At 45.5% G+C, this 20,445-nt stretch overlaps 1 protein-coding gene and 1 long non-coding RNA gene across 2 annotated transcripts in view; one reads left to right on the top strand and one right to left on the bottom strand.

The window, feature by feature from the left end:
• The window catches only part of LOC132646690 (uncharacterized), a 54,082-nt gene that overhangs the window by 4,839 nt on the left and 28,798 nt on the right, over window positions 1–20,445 (bottom strand). Inside the window, exon 6 of the long non-coding RNA XR_009584940.1 lies at window positions 701–784. This is a non-coding gene — a long non-coding RNA (uncharacterized LOC132646690). The remainder of the gene's footprint in view (window positions 1–700; window positions 785–20,445) is intronic.
• Window positions 8,429–8,911, top strand: LOC110539695 (small ribosomal subunit protein mS38-like). Its single transcript, XM_060365162.1, has one exon. The coding sequence runs from the start codon at window positions 8,576–8,578 to the stop codon at window positions 8,840–8,842; it is 267 nt and encodes an 88-aa protein (XP_060221145.1). The 5' UTR covers window positions 8,429–8,575; the 3' UTR covers window positions 8,843–8,911.

Raw genomic sequence — 20,445 nt, 5'->3', positions numbered from 1 at the left:
CTCCCGTGCCTGGAAATGGGTCTTCATCCTCTCTCACCAATGAAGAAATTGGCTCTTGGGGGTTGCTCAAGGCTAATCCGGTTAATAAGTGACAAGAATCACCCAACTAGGTCTGACCCTAAGCCACTAGCCTTTCTTGGTGCTTCATTTCCTTCTCAGGGGTGAGGCAAGCGTGCCTCCCACAGTCTTAGTAAAGAGCCCCCCCCACATAAACGAAGGTGTCGCCCATGTAGGTGACCGCTGTCACTTCTTTTCTACCACTGTCCCCTATGCCATGGATTGCTCTGTTTGTGAACTGATTGTTTTTTCTGTTTGGAATTTCGCTGGCCATCGATACAGACCCAGCTGGCCCCTGTTGAGAAGCCATGCAGCTATGTGTGACTGACAGGCAGCAGTCTACGCTTCTGCCAAGGTTATCCAGTCAGCCTGCGGGTGTTTAATGAGCACCTTCCCCTGTGCCAGCCTAGCGTCTATTCCACCACACGGGTGGGGTTTTCCCAGTGTGAGTCAGCTCTAGTGCCTGCATTAGCGATGGAGACCAGGCTTGTCACTCAAGTCCGTCCATGCAGCTCTGGACTAGCGGTAAACCAAAGCGCCAAGGCATAGCTGTATTTGTTTTGATAGAGTAGAGATTCCTTCCTGCCCTGTATGTGCAAATACCTGGAGGAGAAAATGCGGATAGTAACTGATCCCTCCTTACCTTTTGACAGAGAAGCGTAGACTGCTCAGTGTTCAAAGTTTGTCTCTTTATAGCCTATCTCTGCTGAGAAAGAAGTCTGAGAAGCTTTGGGGAAAAACAAAACAACAACAACAAAATTAATTGAGATTAAAAAACAGAACAAAGGAAAATGTAGATATTCTAGAGCTAAAGGTCAGTGTCACCACTAGGTTTCATGACTTAAAGTTGGCTGAGAATTTCCTGGTAGCTGGGGGGGGGGAAGGGAGGGATTATCTGCACTTTGATAAAACCTACCAAGTCTTGTAAAACATGCTCAATATTTTATGGTACTATTTTATCTTCTTCATTTTTCTAATTGTAAAATTATTACGTATCTTTTGTTAGGAAAATCAAACAGCATAAATATCTACAGAGCAAAATGAATCCTAAATCTATTTCCTCTTTTCCAGGAGATAAAATCTCTATACTAAATTATTTGTTTCTAGATTTTTATTCTTCTCCCAGGCAATTAGAATTATCACACAGCTGTGATGGAGTCTGGCTTTACCTGTTTGATTTCTAAAAATACCAAACCGTGTTCTTTTGTGACCTCCATTTTCTCTGACATGGCACCAAGGATGTCACTATAAACACAATCTGCACATTTCCTTTTAATGTCTCTTTGGCCTTTCATTTCATGGAGGTAGTGGCCATTTTCCTTTTAGGCTGTTCCTGCGTTTCCAGTCTTACGGTGAGCATGCTGTAAGAGGCTTTTGAGCAGATATGCAATGTCTCTGTATAATTGGTTCCCAGAAGGGGAGCTACAAGGGTCATACACTTAAAGGTAGTGAATCCACTTCCAAAGACTCCGTGCATTCAGCATCTCATCCTCAGGGTCTGAAGATCAGGGCCCCGGTCTCTCGCCAGCCCTAGACATTAGCAACCTTCTTCCTCTTCTGGCACAAACTTCAAATGAAATGCCCCTCGCAAGGTCAACATACGTCAATCAAGAACACAGACCAGTGAGGCACCCTGCGCCTCAGGTTGGTGGGGTTTAGGTTGTGTTCTGTGGACTCCTAAGAGTTCTGAGGAGGGTCTGAGGGACAGAGAGCAAGACCTGCCCAATCTTGACCAGACCAACTGAGGCTTTAAAAAGCTGTTTCCATCTTTAATCAAATGAGGTGCTGCTGTTCAAAACTGGTATGGGGCCTTGTTTCTTACCAAACCATTATAGACGTGAAGAAAATCTTTCAGGCAAAGGAAAGAGCAAAGAGTGGGTCTCCAGCTGTGGACAGTGTTCTCGTGGGCACGCTGAGCGTGCGGCTGGGTGCGGGCATGCGCACCACTGTTCATTCGCCCCAGGCCTCTGCTCACCTGGTACCTTAGAGGGTCATTTCCTCCCAGATTTTGAAGAGCGCTCGCCCCCTCAGCTCTCTTTCGTCTTGGAACACCCATACTCTGTGTGTGGTGTGGAGGAGAACGGCTCCCGCTGCCCCATCGCCACGGCCGCCTACCTGCGGCCTCTTCTTACCCTCTGGATAAACCCGTCCTTCTACGAGTTACCTGGGTCCGGTGTTTAATCACGGCAACAGAAGAGTAACCAAGGCACTCTGTCTAGCTCTGCTTTATGTGTGTAAACTGGGCCTCCTTGCCCTGGACCCTGAATAAAATCTCCTGGTCCTTTAAGACTGCAGGGAGCTCACGTCATTTCCCTGCCTCCTGCTCTCCGCGTACCTTCTCTGGAGCCCTCCACGCAGTCCGCGTCCTCCCTTCGCAGTTTCACATGCCAACAGCTAACTTTGCCATTGCGCCAAGTAATGGGACTCGGGGTGGAGAGTGTGCAAAGCCGTTCTGGAAGCGTTCAGATCTGGGTTCCAGGGGGCAAACAATTTCAGAGGACAGGGTGGACATTACTGCAACGTCTTTACCTTACCGCACTGGCCGCCTCCCTTCAGCTCCTCATCTCCACGTACTTCCGCCTGCGCTAAACAAGAGCGTCTCACTACTTTCTGCCATTAGGCTTGTCCCTCAACCCTCCCCAGATTTTGCGAACTCTTCGTAGTGCTTGTCCTGGTGAGGGGATTTCCACAGTGGACTCCACCTCTACGGAGTTCTGTGGAAATGCTCCTTCCCCCGCTGTGCCCCTGGCAGAGCCTCCTCTGGGAATCACTGTCATTGTACTGCTTTTGTCCTTCTGGCCCCTCCAGCCAGGCCCAAGGTGAGTAATGTGAGGGTAAGAACTCTCTCTTTTTATCACTCTTCATGCCCTGAGTCTTTAGCATATACATAATGAATAATCACTAATTATGTGCCTTTTTAAAATGCAGTATAAATTAATATAAGACTCTGCAAAGCTTTATAAAATGTGGTAGACGTCTCCTTGAAAAGAGCATACGATTTTAAACTCCTTAAAAGTTAAAGCATGTTGGTGTATTTTTGGCTTGTATTTATCAGTTAGGGTATCCATCATAGATCACTATTTCCCATTTCCCTCTCATGCTTTAAAATTTCACCTTTTAAATTTTTTTTCTCACCTCTTTCATGAGCTGGACACTATTTTTGCTTATACCTTTCCCACGTGTCCAGCTGGGAAGGAAGTGGAGATGACTGTGTGCATCAATATGATATCTTTTCCTGCAGAGATCTCAAGAACAAAGAACACGACAGCATGCTATAAAAGCCAAGGCTTAAGACACTCTGGTGAACCACTGGAAAATATCACTTGGAATTCCTACTGGATCTTCTGCTTGCTATGTTTAATTCCTAAATCTCATGTTATTAAAAGAAGTCTGTTTGTTCTTCTACATTATACAATTTTTTTCATCAAAACTGGCTTAGGTTTGGTGTAAAGAAGTAGAAAAACTTAACAATTTATCACTTCTAATATTTGACTCTTTGCTGTGTAAGTTTAAGCTCATGCAGTTCAAAGTTCATAAGCCAAATTCTGTTCTGGTTAGAGACACCAATTGCAATTCCACCTTTAAAACATTTGCATATAAACCTTTCCTATTCTGCTTCTCTGATTTTTGCCAAAAATCCAGATGAAAGAAAAAAATCTATTTAATCAAACGTACTTGCCAAGAGAAAAACAGAATAGCACACCCAAATGTTTCACTGCCCAACTGTTATGCAGCTCTTCCCCGGGAGCTAAAACATTTGACCTACTGACTTGCTGTCTGGCCACCACAATCATCCGGGCAGGTCATGCCTACACGAGGGTGCACGGACAAAATGAACCAGGGTTTACCTTAGGCAGTTAGCGTTGTCTGTGGTTCTTATCAGAAACATGATAAATAAAGTGTAAGAAGGGTGATCTCAGCTGTGACTCAGTGGCTAAGAGCAGGTGCTGTTCTTGCAGAGGACCTGGGTTCAGTTCCCAGCACCCACGCTGAGGTCATTTCAGTGTATCAGCCATACCAATTTGAACCCTTAAAACCAAACACTGTGGCTCTAGCGGATTAGGTACTTCCTAAATCTGCTCAGTTCTATACTGGGGTCAGAGACACTTATCTCACTGTTTCTCTAAGGACTAACTGCAAGAAAATCTGTGTTTAACTGCTGTACCTAAGGCTCGGGAACATTGTGGAAGGAGGGGCAGAGGGGGCAAGAGCCAGAGGATTAGGGAGTTTGCTATGAGATAATGTATCCTAGTGATGGCAAAACTCACACCTGCAAAGTCTCACCAGTGTGACCGCCCAATATGGACTGAACAAGGACAACGGTAGACATGCCAAAGCAGGTGGGGGAAGACGGCGAGGCTTCGGTCCTACACAAAGAGCCACAGGCAACTAATGGATGCTGAGCGTGGGAGAAAGAGTCTTCCCTGCGGAATAACACACAATCGGTTATCAATACCGAATGGTCATCCCTGAAAGTATACATACAAGTAACATTACATAGATTGATCAGATGACTCTATTTAGGAAGTGTGTGTGTGTGTGTGTGTGTGTGTGTGTGTGTGTGCATGTAGCAACAATTTATAAAAAAAAAAAACTGGCCATGAACTTTAAAGAGAGCAAGGAGGGTATGTGGGAAGGCCTGGAGGGAAGAAAGAAATGATATAATAATAATAATCTCAAAAAAAAAGGAATGAAAAAAGAGCATGTGTTTACTAAACAGTGGCCATTCTGTTGTATTCAGCATCACATAAGTCTTGCTATAAAGTTCTTTAGCATCCAAATTTAACCTTCTGCATTCATCGCCCCCTGAACTTAAACATTGCCTTACCCATCATTTAACTGAGCTTCACAACAACTATGGATTCAGAAGCTAATAGGCTGATTTTTATTTATGTGTGTCACATGCGTGTGTGTGTGCATGCCTGCATGTGTGTGACATGTGAGATGTGTGTGCAGGTGCCTGTAGCGGTCAGAAGACATCCCTGGATCCCATGGAGCTGCGAACTGGACTCAGGTCCTCTGAAAGAGCAGCAAACACTGCTAGCCACTGCACCACAAACCCCACATCCTAACTAACCTCATTAGGAATCCAGGGACTGGAAGCATCAGGGCGCTGAGTCAGTTATCCAGCACTTGGGGAGGTGAAGCCAGAGCCTGTGTCTTATCCTCATATTCAGGAACAATCGTCCACTCTCTGACCGCGCTGCCCTCCTTCCCATCTCCCCGTCTCCACTCAGAGCCCTCACTAGCTGTCCAGCACCCACAGAAGGAGGAACTTCACTAGAAGCCCCTTGAGCTCCCCCCAGAGTGTACTCCTGGGTTCAGGATCCTCTCCAGCCAACATTTCCCTGGTATTACTTCTGCTGTCAACTTGATTTAAACATCAGACATGAACTCCTAACCTTTAGGACAAAATGTGAAGTAAAAGCAGCTGGTCAAAGGCCATGTGCCACATAAGGCCATGTTAGTCAAGGACCAGAAAAGGCCATTCTGCAAAGATGGAGTACAGCGAACATGTCTGAATGCTGACGGGGCTTTTGGTATGATAAAAACGTTCCAAACTGGATTGGAAGAATGCTTGTAAAACTCTGTCAGTAAACTAAAGCCCGTTGAATTGTGCATTTGAAATGAGTGGATTTTATGGCATCTGATTTATACCTCAACAAAGAAGCTTTAGAGCTGGAGAGATGGCTCAGGATCCCAAAAACCCATGGTTGACAGAGAAAACTGACTCCTGAAAGTTGTCCTTTGACCACTGAGTGCACGCCATGACACACACACACACACACACACACACACACACACACACACTCACACACACACACAAATAATAGCAGCAGTGGTATAAATAATAAATAAATAAATAAATAAATAAATAAATAAATATTTAAAAAAGCTACATCCTGACCATAGCTATAATCCCAGCACTCAGGAGACCAAGGCAGGAGCATCACTGTAAGCAAGTTCAAAGCTAGCCTGGGCAGTGAGATCCAGAGCTACAGAATGAGGCTGTCCCAAACAAACAACAGGAAGATAAATTTATATGACTTGCTGTTTTAAAGTCGTAAACCAAACTTCCCTAAGTTCATTCCCTAAGTAATTACAGATTTAAAACAAAGCAGACAGTTGCCTGTGAGGTGTTTCCAGTCTTATGAACCCTAGAGGGTCCACTCGGAAGACATGGCGTTGTGGCCTTCGTGATGAGCAGGAGGTGTCCTGCAGGGGGGAACTGGGAGCACTCTGTAAACAGAGGGATTCTCGAGGTCTTTTCAGCTGGCGATGTAGCTGAGCATCTAGCCATTGGAAGAGATGCCAACTAGAGGTCCCTTCGTTGCAGGAAACTGGAAGCACCTGGGAAACAGAGGAAAGGCCAGGGGCAGGCAGGCTAGGAAGCTTCCTGAGGAGGCTGGAGAGACGGCTCTGCAGTTCAGAGCGCTTGCTGCTCTTGCAGAGGACCCAGATTTGGCTCCCAGCATGGTGGCTTACAATCATCTGCAGCTCCAGGAAATATAACTGTCTGCTGGCCTGGACAGGGCCAGGTATACCCACAGTAAACACAGGTGCATGTGGGCACTCACACATAAAATAAAACAACTATCTTTTTAAAGGTTGTGAAGACAATCTCAGTATATCAGCAAGTGGGAAGAGCTGTTCTAGCTGGCCGTTTACCTCCTGTGCTCTGGAAGGGTGCACACCTGGCTTTCCACGGTGGCAAGTTGTCCTACAGCCTCTACATGCATGTCACAGCATACGTGTGTGTACACACACACACACACAAACTCATAAATAAATGAATGTAAAAAAATCAAATTAACTACACATTGTTCTGCTACTTTTTAGCTAATATTTGCGAATAGAATGTGTAGCTAATGTGTAGCTAATAGTCTATTCCAAAACAACAATTAAAAATTGGAAGCTGAACAAGTGTTAATTGGTACGCAAAAAAAAAAAAAAAAGTTTTCAGTGACTGTGAGTCATAGCAAGAGGTTCAGCAGTGACACTGGATGTCTGATAGGCTTGGACATTACCAACACATATTTGGAAATTCACTGAGTTATGCCAGTTTCAAGATGTAAGTTTTGCCATGGTTTTATGAATTAAAGAGCCTCATTCTAAATTTTATCCTTCCTGTTTGGTGTCGGAGTTAACAAATAGCTTAAGTACCATGACATTTCAGCTCTAATGATTGACTGTTTACTTTTCCATTAATTTAAATTGTCAGAGACAATTCTGGTTTAAGAGCTTTCACTGTGCCACCAGTGAAAGAGGTGATCTAATTAAAGCAAACTTACCCTAACCAATATTTAGCAACCAATTGCCACAACTTGTTTAAATATTAGGAATATCAGGTCAGAAATAAAACAAAAGACTATCGCTTTTGAAGAAAGGCAATCTTACAGGACACACTTTAAGAGACAAACTCCTCTCTTCAAAGAATAAATCATGTTTTTGGTTAATGCAAACAAGCCCCCCCCACACACACCCAGGTCGAAGTTTAAAGGTTACTATTTAGCTGACAAGGATGAAAAGGTGGTATGGCAAGATAGAGATGGTTATTCGACATCAATTAAATAATTATTTTAGGAACACTTAAATTAGTTTGAAATTCTTCTAGTCTTTAGAATATCTACCCCAACACAAGTACTTATTTTAAATAGTCACTCTTAGGATTTAGAGAAAGTAAATACAAATTTAAAAAATTTTGGAACCATTTAAGCTTAATCGGATCCTCATAATCTGTAACATTTTTCTTATAATCTTCTAGTCAGAAAAAAAGGTTATATATGAAATCCATAGACTTTCAAGTATGTGTTTTCTTTTGTTCTTACAATCATATGTCTGATATATGGATTTTTAAAATTTAAGATGTGGAAATGTGCTTTAATGCCAATTGAAACCTATTTTTTATCTTGTTGTGATTATAATAAAAAGATACAGAGTATTAAATATAACAGTATATTGTACTTATTTATATTATATTAAAATTAGCACAAATAGAAAGTTTTACTTTTAAGTATAAAGTAAGTTACTAATTCTTCATATTGTAATTTTATATATAATTTCACATGTTGACAAGATTCAAACTACTTTTAACTTCAGAGCATTTCTGTATTAGGTTTAGGGTGAGGGGGATTGGTGAGGCTGGCTAGGACATTTAACAGATTTCTCCTTCAGAATCTGTCACTAATATTTATAAATAATTGAGTTCTTTTTGTTTTAGGACTGTCTGGTTTTGCTGTTGTTGTTTCTGAGTTAACTCAACAGCACACCCACACAGACAGTTTTATCCCAGGTAAGCATGTAAGCTTCGAGTGGAGTCAACCGGTCGGAAGCTGTAGGGGCGCTTGAAAGATGAGACACTTGGGGACTCTGTTGGTCTGCGTCTGTTTGCTTTGAGCACTGTGGCCTGGCCGTCAACTTGCCATGTTCCTCACTCGCCTGACTTCACAGCTTCTCAGGGCTGTGCCCCGGACAGGTTTGAGTCGTTCCTGGCCTGGATCAGGGGTGATTGGCAGCCATGCTTTTCGACCCCTTTACAGTTCGCAGCCTGCAAGCCCAAGTCGGGCTGCCTCCCTCCCTGATCCGAAGGCGGAAGATGAACCACCACAAGTACCGTAAACTGGTCAAGAGGACGCGGTTTCAACGGCGTAAAGTCCGGGAAGGACGGCTGAGAAAGAAGCAGATCAAGTTTGAGAAAGACTTGAAGCGCATCTGGATGAAGGCAGGCCTAAAGGAAGCCCCTGGGAACTGGCAAACCCCAAAGATCTACATGAAGAACAAATAAGCCTGGAACCCTATTCCTCTGGCTGTCGTGCTGCTGACCCATTATAATAAATGTTGGAAGGACTCAAAAAAAAAAAAAAAAGAATGTAAGCTTCTCCATTGAGGCTAACTCTGAGGCCAACCTTTGAGGCAGCTCTCTTAGAGAACATAACTTGATAAATATTATCTTACAAGCAAATAAGTTCATTTACTTTTGGTCTTCTTGCTTGGATATATTTTTAAGATCATGGGTGTTAAAAGATGTTTTCTTTGTTTTTAGTGACATCTTTCCATCACTTAAAAACAAACACTTTGGGACTGGAGAGATGGCTCAGCAGTTAAAAGCACTCGCTGCTCTTGCAAAGGACCTGGATTCAGTTCCCAGCACCCACACAGCAGTTCCCGGCATGCTGGAAGTATGCTTCCAAGGGATCTGATGCCCTCTTCTCACCTTTGAAGGCACCCGAATACACATCGCGTTCACTCTCTCTCACACACACAAATAAAATAAGTAAGATTTAATAAAAATAATAATTTTAAACTTCAAACCTATACCTAAGAGTATAAACTGGATAGGAGGCTATTTTATCAATAAAGGTAAATGTTTAAATTTTTAAAAAAGAAAAAAACATTTATATTCTACATAAGAGCAAAAGATACTGGACATAGGAATCAGAGAAGTGCTGTGTCAAGGCCAAAACAAGCTTGAAGAGAATAAACCAGAAGCACAGAAGGCCAAACATGCTGGCCCAACGTCTCACTTTGTAACTCTTGTCCTTCTGACCGTCAGAAAGAAACGAGAACAAAAGATGAGTAAGAAAAGGCACACGAAAGTCATCTTGTTCCCCTTACATTTCACTTGAAGATTTGCAGGTAGATGGTGCAGGGTGACTTTGGGACCCTTGGAGTTTCATACATAGGGGAGTATTCCTCGGTGATCTGACAATATGTGAAGGGCGCTTTACAGAGGCAGAGAGTGCATTTCTACAGGACAGACACCTTTTCACAAGAGATATTTTCTAGTATATCACTGAGCAGACATGCAGGCGGCACAGAAAATAATCTGCACAGTTAGAATGTTATTTTGCATGCACACACATGCTTGACAATGGGCATGCCTATGCAGGTGTGTGTGTGTGTGTGTGTGTGTGTGTGTGCACATGGGTACACGTTGAACATACATAGAAGAAACATTAAAAAGACTATGATGTGCCCTTTGGCATCCTTGGTTGATGAGATCACCAAGCTTCTGTCTGTTTTCCAAGCTTCTTGCATTACATATTTGTGCCTTTGTCATCAGGAAAAAAGTGTAGAGTGGTTTCAGCCGTTTTGTTTTTCTAGTGAGCCTCACAACTATGTGAGGGACAACACCTCACTTTCTGGACGAGGGTCCTGGGGTTCAGAAGACCTGTCTGTCCTACGGCGGGAGAGTGACCAGTCTTTCAGGTCGTCTGCAACTCTTTCCCGTGTATGCCATACCCGTTCGCGTGTGCGCTCCCATGTGCAGGCGGGTTCGAGAATGTGTGTGCCATGGAGGCCAGGGGTCAGTGTGGGGATCTTCCTCTTTGGATCCCTGTCGCTTCTTTCTTTGTATTTTTTCTTGTCTTTTGTGGTGGTTGTTTCACTTTGCCGTTTTGGGTTTTATTTTTTCTTTGTTTCTGGTCTGTTTTGGTGGCGGTGGTTGGCGGATTTGGGGTGAAGCAAACTTGGAGCTCCCTGTTGGGCTAGGCCGGCTGGGCAGCAGGCTCCGGAGATTCGCTGGTCCCTGCCTCGCCGAGCAGGGGTTGAGGTGTGCGCTGCTAGGTCCGGCCTCTGGGTGCTCAGGGGCCAGGTGCGCGGCCCCGCAGACCCCCGGGTAACCTTCCTCGCTCTCCACCGTACCAGGCCTGGTTCTCAGGGCTGGTTTCCAGGGCGCTCAGCGGAGCATCTTCAGGCCCGAGGCTCGCTTAGGTCCCTTCGTGGCAAAGCATCACCCACTCGTTTAAACCTGGTTTTCTGATTAAAATGGTAACCGTTACGGAGGTAGCACCAAAGGCTTGACGCGATTAAGCTCCAGCCACAAATTCCTGCAACTGCGTTTGTCTGAGAAGCCAGATGTCAAGGGGGCGCACTGCGTCCCCTCTCGGGCCTTAACCGCCTCTCGGGTTCTCTCCGACTCCAGAACTCTTCTCCAGATCCAGTGTTCGCTCCTGCCAGTTTTTCAGGGGCTGTGGTTTTTGCTAACCTTTTTCTGAGAAGCGGCTTCTCACTCGCTCATAGGCCCTCTTCCGCGGCGACAAGGCAAGAAGCCTGTGGAGAGCCGAGCTGACGGGCGCAGGCTCGGCTGGAGGCTCCGAAAATCTAAGCCATCACCGTCACCTCGCAGAGAGCCTGCGGCGGCTTCACGGAAAGAATTCCCAGGCGCTGGCGGCCTTACAGAAACGCGTTCCCTCTCTGCCTCTTCACACAAATGATCCAGCTGCGGCCACACATCCAGAACCAACAGGGCTCGGAGCAGAGGTGCTGTGGCCGTGGCTGAGGATGCACGGATACTTTGGACGTGGTTTGATATTGCCGGGTAAGACGCGACCTTCGACCTTCAGACTGAGCTGTTGTCCTAGGCCCAATGACAACGGCTTCTGGGCGCTTCTTCCTACTTTTAAAAACACTGCGTGTCTGCAGCTGGAGAAGCGGATCTGAGTCGTGGGACCCTGTTGTGTCTCGGCCTCGTGGCCAGCACCATCCTGCACTCGCGGGTACCTTCAAGTAGAACTCAGTCTCCTGAACAAGAACAAATGCACTTTCTCCAAAACATAAAAAAGAAACGTGAGTTTTTACCGTAGATTATCTCACAGAGAGATGCAGGCAAGGCTGGGATCCAGCACCGCGTGGCAAACTTTTATAGAAGTTAGAATCTGGGATCTCCATGGGGAATGCCCTAAGCTACCACCGGCGCCTCACTCCAGTCCACACAAAGGGTCCAAGCTGTCCCCGATTCTTCTGCATCTTCCTCACTCGCCCGCTGACCCAGCCTTCCTTCAGCACCCTCTTAATCAGTCGCTCAATAAACCCAATTTTTCTAACATGCAAATCCAGTGAATCTAACTCTGTACCTCAGACCCTCCACTCCACTCAGCAAACAAAGGGCCTTCTTTCAGAGCCAGCTGGGTATTATATATTGCAAGTAATTTTTCTCAGTCACAAATAATCTTTTCACTTGTCACAGTACAGTTGGTTTAGCATGCCAAGTCCTGCTGAAATTCTAAGTCCAGATTCCAAGGACGTTTTCTTCAAGGACGGTTCAGCAAAAGGCTTGAATCTTTCTTTAGCAGAATTGTTTCACGTGGGTCTGAAGAAAGGGCCTGAGGTGGGAAGAAACCAGGGAATTTAGGCTAAAGAAAAGATAAAGAAAAATGTGTGGAACGTTGTGTGAGGACCTTCTGTTCATCTCTTCCTGCATCTTCAGAGTCCACAGAGGAGAAAATAAAGGGCTCTCTAGAGAAGTGAAAATAAATCTAAAAGGCGCAGCCAGGCTCCTAAGCCAGGCCCCGGGAATTCAGAGTCCAAGGCCTTTCTTTATGCTCTATCCCCTTCAGTGAATTTGGGTTCCCACCCATCCATCTACCATCCTGCCAAACTTCTTGTCAGCTCAGAGCTACACTATTGACAAGAGGCCCTTTCCTTTCTTACTGTAGCCTGGCACAGAGATAGCTAGATTTACCAGCTCTTCCCGGCTGAACGTCTCCCATCTCTTTGCCAGCCTTTTCGAAACAGCCACATGAATTCCTGAATTCTCAGAGGAGAGCCAAGGCAGTGCCATGATCAAGGGGTCAAATGGTATAGTAGAAAGGACCACAGACCTTCAGTCAAGACAGAATTTAATAAGCACAAAATAAATCAGTGTCCAGCTTTCCATCTTTAATCTCTTTAGAGACAAAGTTTATACAAAGTGTAGCATAATAGGAAAAGAAAGGGAATTCCTGCTGTGGGTCAGCTCCCACAGTGTCTCCCAAACATAGAAAACTAAATTTTATTATTATTTTTTTTATCTAGATGATTTAGCAACTTGGTGCGAACAGATTCACTCTTGGAATCTACAATAAGACAGAACGTATTTAATTCTCTCTGTTTTCTGCAGGACGCGTTGTTTTTATCCACACAGGGCAGGCTGCACATGGACCTCCTTCCACTGCCCACATGGCGCCCGAAGGATCCTTCCTCAGGTTACTGAGTTCTTTGCACCCCAGTTTCTCCAGGTGTAAGAGGGAGCGAGTGGACTAGACAGGTCCTCCTGGGTCCCTGCAGCCATGTGGCAACAGCGTGGGAAACAGCCGTAAGCGGCCATCCTTCCATTCTGGAACCATCCCAGGCGCCTCCATGCCTCCATGGAGGCATCCCATGCCTCCAGCAATTCCACCGCCAATGAGATGAATGCAAAAAGAGAAGGGTAAGGGGGGCAAAGCCCAGAGGCTAGGTAGAGCCGGCCGGAAGATGAATGCGCCTCTAGGGAAAATGTGGTGAGTTAATGCCTGGTTCCTCTGCTTGTGTCCTTCCAAGTTGTACTGACTTTGCCTCAATTATACTCAGCTAAAAAGCAGTCCATGAGAGACTCTGGATCTTGTTTCCTGAGTTTTTAGTAACAACGCCTCTGCTACCCACCAGTACATATATATGAGTAGGGATATAGCAATTTTTGGCTGTTTGACCTTTAAAACTCCGATATTTATAGGAACTAAACACTGGCACAGGCGTCTACTGGGAATGGAGGGTGCACTGTGTCCTAGTTATTTTGCTGTTGTTGCTTATTTACTTGTCCGTTGGCCCAGGCTGACTTTGAACTCATACTAACCCCCGAGTGCTGGGGTCACAGGTGTGAGCCGCCATATCTAGCACCAGCTATGAAGTAGGTGGTAGACAGTTCCCGAGACTTACAAGTGAAACTTTTCTGCTAGACCACAGACACTCGGAGAGCATATGACCATTGCTGCTGAGAAAGTGTAGGCATGTGTTCTAGAGAGATTTTTCAGATTTTGACTTCTATAATACTGAACCTATTTCTCACTCAGCCGTCCTGGAACAGCTTCCTTCTCTCGGCTTCTGCAACACCATGCCTTCTCAGCATATACCTGGATACCCCACAGGGCCTCCAACTCAGCATGTAAAAATAAAGCTCATTTCATCGTGAGTTCCCACTAGTAACTCCACTACCCGCCTGGCTGCCTGAGCCAGAGAGCTGAGTTATATCTGGGGTCCTCTTTCCTCAACACCAACACCAGCCCATCAATCATCAGACTCAGCTGAATCCATCCCTATACTGTCACTGGGATTTGCCCAGGCACCTTCTTGTTCATGTCTGCTCCCTTAGCAGACATCTCCTATAGCACTTGAAAAACTCCAGAAGTTTCCTTCTTTAACCCCCTTTTCTAAGTAGAGGAGTAGGATGTTTCCCGCCCAGCAGAAGGTTGGCTTTTCCCCCTGCCACTTCTATGGCTCTTGAGATTAAAACAATTCCAGACTCTGAGGCCCCGGGTTCCACAGGATAGCTTCAAACCCACGTCACATAGATGGTCCTGGTTCACCTTGCTGGGCCACAAAACAAAATGAACAGATGTGAAAGTGAGAGAGAGAGATTTGTGGGAATTGGGGAGGGTGGGAGTGAGGTGGGAGGTGAGAGTGGCCAGTGTGAAGGGTTTACATGTGTAAAAGTGTAAAAATAATCAATTTTTAAAAGAAAGTGTAAGTCAAGCATAGCTTGTTACATAAAAAAGCAACTAGTAGCATTTGATGTTTATTTTAGAACAACAAACATACATTTATGAAATGGAATCACAGGATGGGTGACATTTTTACTTTGCCATTTACAAATTAGATGGCAGAGCATATTTGTTTTAAAAATATGTATTGACAACATAATCCCTAATTGACACAAAATCCAGACTTGTTTCTGACTTGTGTCTGTATTCCAGGCTTAATATGCTTTTCTTCAGTTCTTCAAAAGAGCCATCGTCTCTCCATTCATAGGCTTCTCCATCAATACGTCCTACCTGCTGAATAATGCTGCTTCCCTGATTCTGCCTCACTGTCACCCAGAAATCCATCCTAGCTCCCTTCCCCTCACACAGACAAGGCTAGCCTCGGATCGGTACAGTGTGCTGGGTAGGTTTCACTCAGCTGCCCATTTCCACTCTCAGGGACTGTCTGTGAGAAGACATACAGTATTCCATCTCAGCGCCCAGCACAGCGCAGAGCAAACAGGAGCTCCGTACAGACTTGCAGAACAAATAATATTTTTAAATGTATCTCCACTTGTATGCCATGTTTCAAAATTTTTTATGAAGGCACTTAGTGCTGTGAACTTTCCTCTTAGCATTACTTTCATTGTGTCCCATAAGTTTAGATGTGTTGTGCCTCCATTTTCTTTGAATTCTAGGGAGTCTTTAATTTCTTTCTTTATTACTTCCCTGACCCAGCTGTCATTGAGTAGAGATGAAGGCTTTTTGCTTTTCCTGTTGTTGTTGAGGTCTGGCTTTAGTCCATGGTGGTCTGAAAGGATACAAGGGATTATTTCAACCTTATTGTATCTGTTGAGGCTTGCTTTGTGACCAACCACATGGTCTATTTTGAAGAAAGTTCCATGAGGTGCTGAGAAGAAGGTAAATTCTTTTGTGTTTGGGTGAAAGGTTCTTTAGATGTCAGGTCCATTTGACTCATGATATCTATTAGTATCATTGTTTCTTTGTTTAGTTTCTTAGATGTAGCCGATTGGCAACTCAGTCTCCACGTGGATCTCCGAGTACCAGGAGCAGGAGCTGCCTCTGTCATGAACTCAGTTGTCTGCTCTTTGATCACTTGCCCCTGGTGATGCAGGCTTACCTGCCCACAGAGGAAGGGGACCCAGGCAGTCCTGATGAGACTTGATAAGCTATGGGGAGATGGCAAAGGAAGAGAACCCCCCCCCCTTCAGTGGAAAGGGATGAGGGGAAGAGGGAGTGAGAGTGGGACTGGGGAGAGTTGAGGGAGGAGGCTTCAATCAAGATGTATAATGAATAAATTGTGAAGAAAAAAAGAAAAAGAAAAATCTCTCCACTTTAAACAACAGCAGTGTGGACACCCCATTCCTAACTTTGTGTGCTGACTTTACGCAATTCGTTTTCTGCTAACCAAGTCTCTACTGCCCCACAGCCTCAGACGTCACTTCCTTTTCTTAAGCTTCTCTTAAGCAATAGACTCATTTCCAAATGAAAGCGGCGGTTGGGTTTTATTTTATAACAGTTTGTGTAAAGCGCCCCAGAAGAGAGCGGCTCACGTGGGAAGTGGGGCTTGCGGCTAGCCCTGAGCTACCCTGAGAACACCTAGAACGTCCTTTGCACCGAGAGCTGTGGCACAGACAGCCGCGCCTCTTCCTGGCTCTTCTCACGGTCCTGACAGTGGTGCTTCCAGCCGGGAGTGGGAAAAGACACTTTCTCAAAGATTTAAAGACTCCAGTTCTGTAAGGGCACGGTTGGCACCGGAGAAGATTCTGCATGAGGAAAAGCATCCGAGGATTCACTCTGAGGCTCTCTGCTTTGCTGGGAGCCCAAGGGTCTGATGCATGTGAAGATTCTTCTTGGAGTGGCGGTGGTGGGATGGACGGACAGGAAAACAGACCCCAGAGCGCGCTAGGCAAGCACCCTGCCACAGCTGTGTCTCCAGCAACTCTTGGGGAGTTCTAAGCCCCGTGCTAGAGTCCAGCCCCTTACCTACTGGGCACTGAAGCCCAGGATTCTTTGCCTTACTCTCTCATGAACCGTGTTTCCTGCCAAGGGGAACCAACTTGCTCCAGACAGAACAGTGTGTAGAAAAGCAGACACAAAAGGACACTTGTCGCCAGGGAACCACATAAGGGAACCTCCAAGCTTGAACGTGGTGGGGAGGAAAGTACATTAGGGATCTGTACAGTGCTGGGGGAGGCTGTGCCATCTACATTGGGACATGAACCTGAGAGTTATGGTCCTCAGGGTTCTGAACCAGTGGAAGAGTTGGCCGGAAAGCCATCAAGCAACTGCTTCCTCCACATTTAATGAGGAAAATTAGAATGTGTTTGAAGTTTATAAATATGTTTATTTTGACTATAGGCAAAGCTTGCAGTGTGACTAAAATACCTGGTATATTAATAACCTTCTGACAGGAGCATGCAACAACAGCATGATTTGACAAGAGTGTAATTAAAAATGTATCTTCCTTCACTGACTGCAATATTAAGAAAGAACAAGGAAAAGAGCTCATGGAATGACAGCGGAATTTTGGTGCTAGGGCCTTTAGGAAAGAGCTACTAACTTGGCTTATACTTAACCCATTGTGACACCTAATAAACTCAACATTATTTGTTATAAAAATTGAGATTTTACAAAGACAGATGAAGCAGCTCTCTGCCTACCTCCTTAACCATCAGCACAGCCACGCTGTAAGAATTTATAAGACAGATTCATTCAGTTCCGCACAGAGACATTTACAACCTAACTTTTGGTTTCAGATTAGCGAGAAAAAGGAGACTGATGTGGAGAAGGATGTGGGTTGCTACAGTAGCCAACACAGGGGAGCAACGCCTTAAGCCAGGCAGTGCCCTGAGCGGACGCTTCTGGGCAGGTCACGCTAGGCCTGAGCCTAAGGGTAAATGAGACTGAAATGAGGAAAGAGAAAGAACGATGCTGGAAGAGAGCCGGAGAGCTCTGGGTAAGACAGGGCATGCTCCTGTTCACCTTCAGCACCACATGGCTGTGATGTGAAGTGTTTTCAGGGCGTGGCAGGGTTAGCTAGCACAGCGGCCAGACTAAGGCCACCGAGGATATGAGTGTGAAGATTCTGTGAACATCTCTGTAGAACATTACACAGAGCCGCTAAGGGGACACAAGCAGAAAAGGAAAAAAAAAGATAATAAGCAAGTTAGAAATAATGCATTAGCATTTCGTTGTCAGAATTAAAAATGTGACAGATACGATGAAATCCATTACTTTATAAGTTGTGTTGGTTATTTTTCTACTGATGTGATAAGACACCATGACCAAGGCAAGTTATAGAAGAAAGTTTATTGGGATCTTAGAGTTCCGGAGAGTTAGAGTCTGCGACCCTCTTAGTAGGGAGCACAGCAACAGGCAGGCATGGCACTGGACCAGCAGCCGAGAATTCACATCTTGATCCACACCACAAAGCAGAGAGCGCGGGAGAAAGGGAGAGAGAGAGAGAGAGAGAAAGAGAGAGAGAGAGAGAGAGAAGGAGGGAGAGAGAGGGAGAGGGAGGAAAGGAGAGAGGGAGAGAGAGAGAACTGGGAGGGGGGATGGCATGGGCTTTGAAACCTCCAATCAGCAGTGACGCACCTCCTTCAACAACTTCTAATCCTTCCCAAACCGTTTTAATAACCGGGGACCAAGTATTCAAACATATGAGCCTAGGGGGCCTGTTCTCATTCAAATCACCAGTTGTGCTGACGTAAAAGTAGTAATAATTCAGGACCCTGAAGATAAGCAGCAAGTACCCTACACGTGTGCTGAAAGAGGCACAAGCAGAGGCCTGGGCTAACGGCCTGAGTCCGATTCCCGGAGCCCACATGGTGGAAAGTGAGAACTAACTCCAGGAAGTTGTCCTCTGAACCCCACATGTGTGCTGTGATACATGTTCACATGCACAAAATAAATTAAAAAATTAATTTTAGCCAAACTGTTTAGAAAGCATTAGCAAAAAATAAAAATGCCCACACATCTCTTTCTAACCTAGAGCGGACTCTGGCTGGCAGAATCGCCGAGGCTTGAGACAGGCTCTGCCCGTGAGGAGCCCTCCCTGAGCGGCTTGCCAACCCCACTGCTCAGTGAACCCCGCGGACTCCCGCCAGGCTGCCATGCTCACTGTTTGTTAGCGGTGAACAGAATTATGACTACAGAGGCGGCGCTGGCATCAGTGTTCTGGAAGCGAACAAGTCGTCCAATCAGACCAGCAACAATGCAGAGGAACTGTTTGACATTTCAGGCAAACAGGGCGGTTTTTACACAAGGACACAGCTTTGGCCTATTCAGTACGGTCTTCTTAAACGGGACCTCAAAGCAGGAAGACTGCTCACTGCATGACAATGGGAGCTTGGCCAACTAGAGCTGTAGAAAAAGCTAAGATGTTTGGGTTTGTGACTCTGATCTCCTCCAAGTTTGGGAGTGATATGAAAACCCCATGTCTAGGCCCCTGAAATCTCAACTCAGCTCTTCTCTGGGCGGTGCTGTTCCACTGGACACTACAGCTGCTGTCAAGGCAGCAAGCGCTGGTGCAGCCTGAAGCTCTCCGAGCCAGCGGATGCTTCCAAGATTGCCGTGATCTTCGCTGGCACGCAGAACACTGGCTGCACTGCAGCGCCAACACTGCTCGTCAGCTCCGTCTGCTGGGCTTCCCCGAGTGGTCCCGGGGCCTGGAATACAAAATACGCTGGAAGCAACTGCCTGGGCCTCAAAAACCTGTTTTAGCATGTGTGTTGTGAACTTGGCCCTGGAGTAGATTAATAGCTTTGGCACATGCTTAGCTCCTTTCATCAAAGTAAAGGAAGAGCTTGTGACACCACTGATCATTGTCAAGGATTGTACGTGTATCAAGTGGGATTCTGAGCTAGAAGCGAGATGAATATTCCCTTCTGCATTGGCAGTGCCAGAGGAGCCAATAGTTGCCGGAGAAAGTTTTCTTAACAAGGCTGGTGAACTCGGGATGAGCTCCTTGGAAGGTCACGGGCATCTGGGAAGCACCAGGGCCTCCACAGATAACGGAATGCTGTCACAAGGGAAGCTGTTCAGAAGTTGCCAGGTGCCGAGCAAAGCTTTTTGGAGATTACCAGCTGGGAACACATCCTAATCAATACCTAGTGTGCCCTTGCACCAAAGCACAATTAAAGAACTTGGGAACAGTCACAAAAACCTACTGTAGTACTGGTTGTCAAAGAAGTAAGTCTGCACTCTGTTCTTCTTTTCAGCGGAACAGTAAAACACCCACAGCTCTGAAAGCAGGAGGGCCTCGGCAGACACTGTAACTCTAATTGAAGCTAGAAACATTTTTTTCCCAGCCTCTCTGCTGCTGTTTTTCCAGTTCATTGCAGGGACTCCTGTCTTTTCCAGTCACCATAAAGGGAAAGAGACAAAGTGGGTAACGTGAGAGCGCTTCTACAAGAAGTGTCTCAGGGGTGATACCCTCAACCCTACAAGAGTTTATGTGGCGCCTGCCAGGAGCATGTAGTTCACGGCGAGAGGTGACAGCAGCAGAGAGGAAGACTTGTTTATACATCATTTATACATCATTTATATATATATATACTTGTTTATACAACCGGACATTGTGTTTGGTTCCTTCTGAGAAGGATTTAGCTTACTTATATATTGATAGGAAAAAGTCATAAGGCAGAGAGAGGCTATAGGGTGTGGGGGGGAGAGCAGGTTGTTTCCGGGTAGACTGGATCAGAACATGCAAGGATTTATTCATGAACAGAATGAAAAGTTCTGCTTATGGTAAGATGGTGAGAAAAGAGGGAGAAGACAATTTGCTAGTGGGAAAACTGGGGGATTTTTCAGGAAGTTGGCGAGGGTGTGGGTGTAAATGAGTGGTTAATTCTTTTTTTTTTTTTTTTTTTTTTTTATTTCCAAGACA

This window comes from Meriones unguiculatus, chromosome 12 (genome assembly GCF_030254825.1).
Source record: "Meriones unguiculatus strain TT.TT164.6M chromosome 12, Bangor_MerUng_6.1, whole genome shotgun sequence".
NCBI classification, from domain to species: domain Eukaryota; kingdom Metazoa; phylum Chordata; class Mammalia; order Rodentia; family Muridae; genus Meriones; species Meriones unguiculatus.
Note: the sequence above shows the minus strand (reverse complement) of the source record. Positions and strands in the feature narration are given on the sequence as shown.